The sequence below is a fragment of the Mesoplodon mirus genome, assembly GCF_964341445.2.
Source record: "Mesoplodon mirus genome assembly, chromosome: 3".
Taxonomy (NCBI): domain Eukaryota; kingdom Metazoa; phylum Chordata; class Mammalia; order Artiodactyla; family Ziphiidae; genus Mesoplodon; species Mesoplodon mirus.
The window spans coordinates 128142457-128154018 of NC_138978.1; the positions used below are offsets into that span (position 1 = coordinate 128142457).

An 11562-nucleotide genomic window follows, 5' to 3' on the forward strand; every position below is an offset into this window, starting at 1 on the left:
GCACATACAAATGGCTAACATAAATAGGATAAGCCCACTTTGTTAATATTATGTTTATGAACTTCACTGAAGACTGTACATTAGCTACATGTTCTTTTATTTTGATGTGTAAAAATAGCATTTGAACTCCATGAATTTTGGAGACAAGGGCACTGCCTGAATATTCATTTTCGATGAACTGTTCCATAATTTACCACCACCATTGTCCTATCACTTTAACTTCCATCTTAATTTCCTTTCCACTTGCCTTGGCTGGGCCTCAAATTTTTAAAAAGATCCAAAGAAAAAAAGCAAAAATTATTTTTACAAATGTATTTGTTAAAGAGGAAATGTGCTCTCTGTGACTGTTTCATGACTATTATCTAAAATTGAATTGCATCCTCCTGGAGGATAAATTTCTGGTCATTCCAGACAGCTTCTATTCAATACTTAGTCCTGCAGTCTCAGTAGAGGTTTTCAAGAAATACCCAATAGTTAGGATAATATAGATGGAAAAAGTGCTAGGCTATAATATAAGCCTCCTGAAGGCAGGCTCCGAGACTTTTTCTCAGTGTCCTCCTATCCCCTAGCCTAGTGCCTTGCCTGTAGAAGCTCAAAGAGCTTGTTGAATAACGGAATTTGTCTTGAGCCTAATTTTAAAACAAACAAACAAACAAACAAACCACACTTTCTTCTCTTATAGCAACTACCACGCAGATGAATGCCATTAAGATTATTAAATATATTACAGCCCTGCTTGGTTAAAGAAGAACGGGATTGGGATGGGGAACAGAGGAGAGAAAAACGGAATAAAATTAATCAGAAAAAACAGTGGAGGCTCTGGGCACAGACAAGGGCTGACAGTGAACTAAAGAGACAAGCAACTCCATTTTGGCCATCTGTGTTTCCAAAATATATGTTAAAATCAAAATTAAAAACCCTCACTGTAGCATCAACACCTCTCCAAACAATGTAGCTCACACTACTCTGTAAAATCTGCTTGGTTCTGGCCAACAGCTGGCAAGTTGATCCCTGCAATTTTCCCTTTGCAGAAATAGCTTTGTGCGGGGAGAACTGACCCTAGTGGGCTAATAAGCCCAAACCGCTCCAAACCTGGGAGGCTGAAATGGAGGGGACATTGTTGTGTTAAGTACTTTACAACAACTGTTTCTTCTCCTCCTGACACAGCCTGACTTCCTTAAAGAAGATTTGACTGGCCAGACAGCTGTGTTGACCCTTAAGCCTTCTTTGATTCGTGATTTTTTTTTTTCACAAACAATAGAAATTCACCACCCAAATCCTTTCCTAAGCTCCCATACTTTTGAATTTGCTAGTGTTGTGCCTGAAAGATGTGGACATTTCAGTAATCTATAAGCACAAAGATAAAGATTGGGACTACACAATCCCAAAACCTTCAGACGAAAAGCAACAGGGGAAAAGAAGAAAAAAAGAGCAATCAACCAGAAGCTTTATCCAAAGGTGGTACTTGAAGTTGTGTGCACAAAATCTGCTTAATTACCTAAAAACAGCACTTTTCGCTCAGACACAAGAGTACTAAACAATCAAAAACAGATACAACCACATCTTCTTTTTTAAAAAACTGAAACCGCAATCACCACTTTGGGTAATGGTGATGCATTTTCACTTCTTTATATATTTCTGTATTGCCCAACTCATCCAAAATCAAACACTTATTTTTTTGTGTGCTGAAAGATGTAAAATTATCTTTTCAAAACAAAACAAAATGCCCAGTACTCTATCCACATGGGGGTAAAATTCAAGCTTGCTATATAGCAAAGGAGCTTGAGCAGCAGAAAGAATTTTTTTGTGTGTGTGGTCACTGGATCTGATTGCTTTGTCAGTCTGTAGTAAACCTCAGAGCCCAGGCAAATCAGACAAGAAGAATTTCTGTTCTCTCTCAGAGCTTTTTGTTATATTGAGACTTCTCCTGGACACCTCCTTTCATGGTGTGTTTTTAATAACATGATAGGAACTGCTTTTCAGGAACACTAACCCTCCCTTGATTATCCTCATATAGTGCTGTCCCTTTCATTCACCAGTGACAAATGCAGAATTCTCCTGCCCATGCCCCGAGGGCACTCCGTCACTTATCCAGTCCTCGGGTACAAAAACAGAGGCCTCCGTTTCAGCCACTTTTCTTTGCTTCAATACCCCGCACAGCTCGGTGAAGTCAGTGTCCCTGTTACTGAGCTACTTTGACCAGGAAAGGCAGCCCCCCCACCCCCCCCAGCCTACCCCCTCTTAGCTCTACTAAGCAACTCCGGGCCTGCCTGGCCAGAACCAGGAAATCCTTCAAACTCCCACTCCCCAGCCTCATCCAGTCTTTAGATCTCACTATGGAGATCTAGAATCGAAATAGTCCACTTTCTTAAATACCTGTCTCCTAGTTCTCCTCAAAACATACCAGAACGTTCGCGTCGACGGGAGGGAACTGAACCTGAGGCCTGGCAGAAACGCATACCCAGATGGGAATTAGGGAGGAGGCGGAGGATGGAGGACCTGGCCTAACTGCTCTTATGGCCCGAGGGTTTTGCAGACAACGGGGAAGGGGCTGGGGAGAATACACTGAAAGAAAAAGCAAAAGGGGTGGGCGCTGCCGCGGAGATCAGAGGGGCAGCAGCGGTGTTTCTGAGCCCAATCTGTTGGGGACCCCAGTGGACAAAGCCAAGCGAGATAGGAGCACAGGGGACCCAAGCTATGGAATCAGGACCACCTCAGCTCTGCGCATAAGCGCGTGGGTGGCGCAGACAGGTGGGTAAGGTAGAGGGGGAGCCGGCGAGCAGAGGTGAGCCACTGGTCGCCCCCAAGGGCACCCCCGTGAAGCAGGGAGGGGAGAAACAACGTTGATGGGGTGGGAGTACCCACAAAGGAGTGTCCTCGGGGAATGGCCAGGTCGGGAAAACTGGGCGAGCAGACCACAGCGGGAGCCATCCCTTGCGCTCCTGCGGGGCCTGGGCCGTTGTTGCGTGCACCCGCGAAGTCCTCTGCCGCCCTGGGGAGCGTAGAGGATGCGGGTGAATGGGCACCTGCTGATCTGGGCACTCGGGTGCATCTTGCTCCTTCCAGAAGCATATGAGGGGGTGAAGAAGGACAAAGTCTCCCTCGCCCGCTGATCCAGTGTGTGGGACGCGCTCCGAGGCGCGGGCACTTACTTCTCGTAGTCATACTTGCAGTAGAGCTTCTTGTCCCGGTAGAAGCAGGTGGTCTCCAGGGGCTCTTTGCAGGAGGTACACTGCACGCACTGCTCATGCCAGAAGCTGTCGTTGAGCCGCAGCAGAAACCTGTCCGAGATGACCCGTTGACAGCCCTCGCAGACAGACTTGGGGCTCACCGCTCTGCCTACAGCAGCAACAGACGTCCGCCTGTGAGCCGAGCCGGCCCAGCATCCCGGCCAAACCCGGCCCGGACCAGCTATGGATCACTCCACACCCACGGATTTACCCCCGCGTCCTCCCACCCTGGGAAGCCCCCTGCAAAACATCCAAGCTGAGTTTGGGAGAGCAGAGCAAAATCAAACCAAATGGCATTTCTAAGAAACAGGGACTATGTGGGAAGGTTTCAGTTCTACCAGGGGAGGGGGTAGAAATCAATAAGTGGCCTTTAATGATCAAACCTACCCTGGTATGCGTGCAAACGTGCGCACATCCTGTAAAATCGGCCTGCAAATAAATTTGTGCTCCCAGGTTTATCACGTAATCACTAAATCACTCACCATGCTTGTCTCTACTGTCTATTATTAAAACTGTGAGTGTGCAAAAAGAATTTTCTACCTTGTTGTTTGGTTTTGTCTTTTGCTAAAACGCAATTCTGTTCTATTTTTTGAATGAAAACTTTACATTTTCTTTGCTTCCTAAAAAGTCCCGTGCGTGCAGAAAAATACTGTTCTCGCTCTAGGCAAACTAAGTATTGTTCAAACCAATGAACCCCAAACTGCTGGCTGGAGCGCAAATTACAGATGTTTTTTTTTTCATAATTAAGAAGCATCAAAATGGAGGGAAGAAAAAAAAGAAAAAAAAAGGAAGAAGCAGGACGCGGAGTGTCCGGCCAGGATTCCGGGAATCAGGCGAGCTCAGCAGCCACGCGTGAGGGCGAAACCGCACCCAAAGCGACTCAGCGCGAAAGGGACTCCTCTCTGTCCCAACCCTTGCACTTGTGTCACTTTTGTCCCTTTAGTTTGCGGGTGCGGGGGCTTTTTTTTTTTTTTTTTTTTGAGGGTGGTGGGATGCTCAGCCACCTTTGTCGCTATGTCGGCACGTTTCACAGCTATTTAAAGAAGGCCTATTCCCCCGGGTAACAATACCTTTGCGCGTGGTGTCCCAAAGGGCCTGACCCTTCCCAGTTTCCCTGCTACTCGGTCGCCTTCCCCTCAGGAGACGCAGCCACCGGCTCAGGAGCGGGGCCGGTCACCTTGGCGCTCAGGCAGGGAGGACTAGAAGTAGCGAGATCTTTAAAATATTCCCGATTCTTTCTGCCCGGTCTCGGCGTGTAGGGCCACGACCCGGGCGCAGAGAGCGGACATGGGCCGGGCAGGGAGTACCGGGCGAGCCGCGACGCCCGCTGAACGCCAGAAGTTCGAGCGCGCCCTGCGCCAGGTCTGGGCCAGCTCGGACGCCCTGGATCTTCCGAGGCTGTATTGGGTCGGTAAGTTTCCGAAAGGGCGGTTGAAAAGGGGGAAAGCGGTGCACGCGATTTCGTTTCATCTGGGGAGCTGGGGGGGATTCCTCCCTCAGTCTGGTTTCTCTAGCCGAGCAGCCTCATCCTCCGCCTCCACCCCGCTCTAGCGGTTCCGAGTTAGGGAAAGAGGCAAGAGGTTTAACTGACAAAACGAAAACCCCTCCCGCTAAAAAAAAAAAATTAAAACACCCATTCACCAAACTTGAAAAGCATCGAGGTCGGGGTGCGGGGTGGAGGGTGGGAATCCCTGGCCTCAGCTCGGTTAGACGCGCGTGTGAGTCGAGGCCCTGGGCTCGCCGCTCCTCCGTGGTCACTGCGAAGAGATTGGGGAGACCCGGGAGGGAGGGCGACACGCCGGACCCGAGATCCGGCTCCAGTTAATTAAAGCCGAGGCAAGGGCCCTGCCGCGCGGGCTAATCCCCGCGCTGCTCTGCCCACCGGCCCGGAAAAGCCTCTCCGCGGTGCTTGAGGCTGAGACTGGGGCTGGAGTTGGTGGAGGCGAGAAGCCGCCTCGAACTTGGGTGCTCCGTGACTGGGGTTTGTGTGCTGGTCCCTAAGCCTCGGAGAAGACGGCGGCATTTATGAGACGTCGATCAGCTCTGTGATTAAAAACCCAGTCCTGGGTATTTTTAATGATTTGCCACTCAAACGCTTGCAAGCAATCTCGCCCGCCCCTCGCGGCTCTGGGGAGTTCGGTGCCCGATGCGTGAGGCCTGGGGTGGCTTGTCGGTTAAGGGTAGGAAGGACCCACAGAAACTGACGGCTAGATAGGGAGTGGGCTCAACTGAGTGCATGAAGCGGGCCGCTAGCTCCCCTATTGCCGACCGGGTCCAAGCAAGCTGGGCTCCAGAGCTGGGGCCTGGCGGAAAGACGGTGCGCCCAGGCGCATGGCCTGAATACTCACCCAGCAGCGAGGAGAAGGAGGCCGACGTCTCAATGGCGCTTTGGAAGTTCTCCTCCATCTTCAGGCCGTCCAGCATGTTCGGGCCGGGCCGGGAGGACCTGTAGAGGAGAGGAGATGACGCTTTAGGCGTCTGTGCTCTCTGGGACGCGGCGCCCGTAGCCGCCGCACTCTTGGGAAAAGACGGAGGGAGTGTCCAGGGTGACCAGAATGAGCTGGGAGGGTAGAGTCCAGCCAAGAGAAATGTGGGGTGGGAGGAGAGAAACGAGTCACAGCGAACTACTCTGACTGATCTGATTTCACTCGAAGTCAACGCGTTAAGTACTTAGGCCTCCGCCCCCCAACTGCGTTTCTCCTTCCCCTGCCCCCCAACCCCCTCCACCCGGTCCCCAGCCCAGGTTTCCTATCCCGAGTCCGACTCCGCCCCAACCTATACTAGTGGGGGCCCTAGGGACGCCTCTGCGGGAACCCAACTACTGGGGTAAGATGGAGATTAAAAAGAGTGGGTGTTTTCCCTCGCGGGGCCCGGCCCAGGCACGCGGAACTACGAGGTCTATAGCCCGCGCCCAGACCGGCCGCGTTGCGTCCCTCACCTGCCCCGACCGAGGAGGGGCAGAGTAAGCGACCCGGAGAGCGTCCCGCCAGCTCCCGGACTCAGGGCACTGGGATCTGCTGGGGGCGCGCAGGAGCGGGCGTGCTGGGCGCGCGGGGAGGTCCTCCCGCTGGTCGGCCGGTGCCGGGAATGTCTGCAGGAGCAAAGAAGTCGCCTCGGGGAGGAGCCGCGGCTGGCCCTGCTCACTCTTGGATGCATTTCAAATCAACTTTCAGAAACACGCCCGCCCGAGCTGGAGCCTAGGAACAGGCAGCCTTCCTTACCTGATGGGTGAGCTCGCTCCCGGTGGCAGGAGCCGAATGAAGTTGCCGAGCGCCGCGGGAAGCTTCGGCCGGGGGAGGCGTAGGCCCTCGAGGCTGCAGCCAGAGCGGCCGCCCCCGGCTCCGGCGCGCCCGGGAGGGAGCCGGAGCGAGCGCCGGCCCCTGGCTCCGCTCCTCGGCGCGCCCGGGCCGGGCCGGGACGTGGCCGCGGGCGGCCGGCCTTCTCGGGACGTCCTGCCCGCCCGCGTCGCTCCTCGGGAGGAGGGGAGGGCCCGATGCTTCTCCCAGGCTAGAGGGAAGGCGGAGGCCCACGGTCCTGGGTGCGAGTCGGGCCCTGCTTGGCTGGGGCGGATCCGGTCGCTTCTGACAGGGGCCGCGGCGCTGCGTGCGCGGCGGAGGGAGGGGGGTGGGGTGCGCAGGGAGGGGGCTGGGAGCGCGTCCCGTGGAGGGCCCGTGGTGCTCGCTTCCCAGCCTGGCTGAGCAGCCCAACCTCGCGGCCACCACCGGGTGCGCCCCTCGGCCGCTGCAACCTCCCGGGCACGCAAAGTTTCCTCCCCTCCACGTGTAATCGCTACCTCCGGGAGCGCTGGCCCCAGTGCCGCCCGCGGCCCCGAGTCCCCGCTGCGCCTTCGCAGAGATCTCCACGCCACCTGGACCGCGGCGCCGGCACGCTGGTTCCCTGGACGCTCTCCAACCACTGCGAGTGATAAAAGCACCGCAAACCTCACCCGGGCCGCCGGAAAGGCCAAGAAGCTACTTGGCGCGCGTGGCTGCGGGACCCTGCAGCTCCGAGCTATTCAAACCCCCTCTTGGTCACCCAGGGCTCCCGCAAGTTTCCAACTTCCGTTGGCCTCAAAACCCCGTTCACCGTTTCAGTTCGAAAGCCGTTCACAGATGCAGATGCCTAGGATCCGAGGCCAGAGCTTGAATCAGGCTCCTGGTAGCGGCTTGGTGGGATCTGACCCCCAGGAGGTGAGCTCGAAGTAACACTGCGCTGGAAGTCAGCTAAGGGGACATTCTAAGGGGAGCAAAGTATCTGGGGGGAAATGTTAACTCACTACACCTCCTAACCCTAGCCTCCAGTGATAGAACATTAGCCCCTGCAGGAGCAGAAACTGGGTCTCCTGTGTATCCCAGGAGGTTACCACTGTCCTGGGCTTCAAGTGGAGGCTCAATAAAAAAAAATCATGACACTGGCTAACATTTATGGAACATTTATTTTGTTCCAGGCTTGGTTACATAGTTAACTCATTGAATCTTTACAGCAACCCTATGAGGTGGAGACATTATCCCAATATTACAGGTGAGGCAAACAGAGCACAGAGGGCACCTGAATACTACGGGAAGTTTCAGTTCTCTGGGGTTCTCTGGGGGCCCCTCAGTTCCTGAACCGAACAGAAGTGAATTGGGATTCCCACGCACTTTGGCAAGGTGAACCTGAGCAGAGGACATGCCACAGAGCAAGTGTTTTCCATTACCTGCTCCAAGGACAGGACCACTTGCTTATTTTTAAAGAAAAAAGTACTGGCAGCACTTGCTGCAATGTGCTTAGGGGCAGTGACCCCATTTTCAGTACTTTATGCCAGCAAGCACAAGCCAAACACTGAATATCACTTCAGAGAAACAAGGGAAAAGGGCAAAGAGTTTAATACTTTACATTTGAACGCTGCTTTATACTGTTCAGGGTACTTTCACATACATGATTTTGCTTGATCTTTACAATAAACCCGTGAGGTAGGCAGAACAAATAGTTTTATCCATTGTTTCAGATGATTTTGGGGGGCTTAGCAGGGCTGGGAGATTTCTCTGATGTTGACCAGATGACTAGTGGCATGTCCCCTGACACCTGTCCTTTGTCCTTTCTGTCACCCCAGGTAGAGCAGGGTGTGAAGAAAATGTATATGAATGACAAGTATTCTTAGGAGAATACATAAGATAGAAGTTAGGCAAGAAAAAAAGAGTTAGGCAAATACAATCATAAAGAATATTTTTAAATGTCCAGCAGAGTTTTGGTTTCACTGAAGGTCTTGAATTTATGCAATGTGTTAACTAGTAGTGAGAATGCTTCTTTTAGAGAATATCCTGAAAGTGGGTAGATTCTCATTGGAGCTGGGACCCAACTTTTTCCAGTGGTCCTTGCATCTGGAAGGCAGCCTGATGAGTGTAAATTACACAAGGGTTTGGTAGGAAAGTCTTTCCCCAGCTGGCCCTTGGGCACCTCCAGGACAGAGTTGTATCTCATGACACATTATAAGTCATAGGGTCCTCGGTGCAGAGCTAGGCACATATATGTGACCAACAAGTACCCTTTACTTAACTGATGGATGAGGGATGCACTCACTGTCTGGGGGGGGGGAGGGAGGAAGCACTGCAGTAAAGGTGGAAACACAGTGTGTCAGGAATCAAAGGACCTCCGTTTCATTCCCATCTCTGCCACTGGGTCAGTCAGGCCATCCGTTCACCTCTCTGGGCAGCAATACTTCCTCTCTGAAATGACAGGGCTATACTCTATGGTCTGTAAGGCCCCCCACAGTCTAAAGTTTGTAGAATCAGACTTCCTGTGGACAATGGGATAGCCAGTAGAACCTGTGGATCCTTATGTGCTTTGCAGAATTTGTCTGGGTGTGGATTAGCTGATGTGTCCAAGTGATGTGTCTAAACCAATATAGATACACCTTGTTTATTCAGAGTTTTATCTTCTATGATTTATTTTACCTCTACCAATGAATTAGGGATCATGAATCCCACTCCTACCCCTTATTGTTTCACTTTGGCCCTTAGTCAACTCAGTGACATGAATGAGTGAACAGGCGTATTTCCATCTGTGAACAATCCTCCTGATCATGCCTCATGGTTTTCCATTTTTAACTCAAACACCATTATTTTACCTTTTTTAATGAAAAAAAGTTACCACAGAGCCACCGTCCAGAAGCTCTTTATGAAAAATAAGCCGTGTTCTCCCTTTTATCAGAAATAAGTATTTTATTCCAAGAATTTGTGGAAGCGAGGTAAACAGGCTGTAGGAGAGACTTCCCAAATTACAGACTTTCAGAATTGGAAGTGACCTTAAAGCTCATCTGGTACAACTATTTTATTTATATGGTCAAGTTCATTCCCCTAGAATTGCCACCTCAGGTCCATTGATTGCTCAGGGCTGGACACTCACAATGTCAGATCCTAGTTCCAAGATCTGTCAGATGTGGGCAGAGCGGCCTCCCCCGTCCTGTTCACTTTTCTCTGAACCCGCTCCAGTTTTTCTCTATCTCTCATAAATTATGGCAGCCAGACCTGTTGCAACTTTCCAGTGATCCTGTGTTCAGGGCCTCCTCTCCTTTCTCTGGCCATAAAACATTCATTAGCATGGTCTGATTTTATGTTAGCATTTTTGGTGGCTGGCCGCTGTTGACTCACATTGTACATGTTATTAACAAAACCTGCTCAGTCCTTTTTCACACGGGCTGCTGGTAGGCCACATCTTCCCCAGATTGCAATTATACAGTTGGTGTTTGGCCTCAAGTGTGGAAACTTCCATTTATCCCTGGTAAGAGATAGGCAGCTGTTCCAAACATCAGGAATCTTGCAACTTCAAGCAGATTCCAAGAGATCCAGGGACTGTGTCTTAAGCCTAGTACTCCGCTTTAAGGAGAAAATGTAGAGTCCTTGTCAGGCTGGTCCAGAAGTTGCCATCATGGGAGGACAGGCAAAGGCAACGAATGAGGAGTAACCATGGGGCCCCAAGAGGGTGTGCAGGAACCTCGTAACCGGGGTTGGGGGGGTACTTCTTCAAGTGGGAGGCGCCCTGATCCCATTCAAGTTCTCTCCCATCATCTGTCTCCAGTCAAGTAGCGATCTGTGGAAGATGGCGGGCGAGACATGTAGACCAGCTGTGGAGCTACCCCTTTTCTATGGCAGAAAACAGAGAGGCGACACCCTCAGACTCATGAATCTTTGTGGCTGAGATTTGGGGAGAGGGGTGGGAAGACCGATGCTTGGTGGGAGGGAGACAAAAAGTGAGGGAAAAGGACGTCCTGCTACAGAGTGGAGATGACAGGAACATGTTTTTTTACTTTCCTTTTCTTGCTCTCATTTCTGTGTTTTATTAAGGGAAACACAAAGGGAAAATTGTGTTATTTGTTAAAAAATGTCAAAGTGCATTTCAAGCGAGAGGAAAAAAAGCAGACACATTACTGCCTAGACAGAGAAGGCAATACGCTAATGGGGGCGGCTAAAGACTCGTGTGGCGGGGGACACACTGGGAGTACAGACTCTCCTGACCTCTGGATTCTTTTCCCGGGAACCTCCTGGCCCTGCGTTGACATTCAGATCTCTCGAAGGAACTGGAGGACAAGGTGCCTTGGGGATTTCTGGGGTGAAAGGGGGTATCCCAAACCAGCTGCTTGAAAAGGAGGGAAATCAGGCGATGTCTACGCCAGATTCTCCCACCAACATGTCAAGGACAGCCCGAGGCACAGAGGAGACTCATCCTGGCTAACAAAGGCACCATTTAAAGCACCACATTCTTTGGATCTTGTAGTCGATTCATCTATGTGCCCACTTCATCTCCCTCTTGGACTGTGAGCTCCTTCAGGAAAGGATCCATGTCGGATTCATCTGTGATTCTCCTGTGCCCAGCAAGATGCTTTACATACCAAAGAGACCCAATGAATATGTGTTGACTCCATGGGGAATGCCCTAAAGTTTTAGTCTACTCCATGGCATAACTGGGTGTACTGGAATGAACATGCCTGGGCTTTGGGAACAGAGAGGTCTGAGTTCAAATCCCCGCTGGGACATTTGTAAATGGTTTAATCTTAAATCACCCAACCTCTCCATTTTCCAATTTCCTTACCTGTACAAGGAAAGGAATAAAATATTCCTCAAGAGTTAATAGAGATGATGGATGTGAAACATCTAACTATCTGTCTGGTTAACCTGAAGTTCAGATATCCTCTCTGTCTCGCTTTAACCTCCCCATGAATGAGCAGATATAGTTTCTCAAGGAAAATTATCTTGGCTTTGCCCTGTTCTCATGAGCAAACAGGAGCCATGCCAGAATTTAGACAGAGCCCATGTGTCTAATGACAATAGTTGTCACTGAGTAATTGAGGCACTTC

General features: G+C 51.1%; 1 protein-coding gene across 1 annotated transcript in view; it reads right to left on the minus strand.

Moving 5' to 3' along the window:
* LMX1A (LIM homeobox transcription factor 1 alpha) overlaps nucleotides 1-5654 on the minus strand; it is a gene marked incomplete at both ends in the record, with an annotated part of 149974 nt that extends 144320 nt beyond the window's left edge. Inside the window, 2 exons of the mRNA XM_082616619.1 lie at nucleotides 3153-3335; nucleotides 5575-5654. Of these exons, the coding sequence (XP_082472745.1) occupies nucleotides 3153-3335; nucleotides 5575-5654 (263 nt within the window). The remainder of the gene's footprint in view (nucleotides 1-3152; nucleotides 3336-5574) is intronic.
* Nucleotides 5655-11562: the final 5908 nt, after the last annotated feature.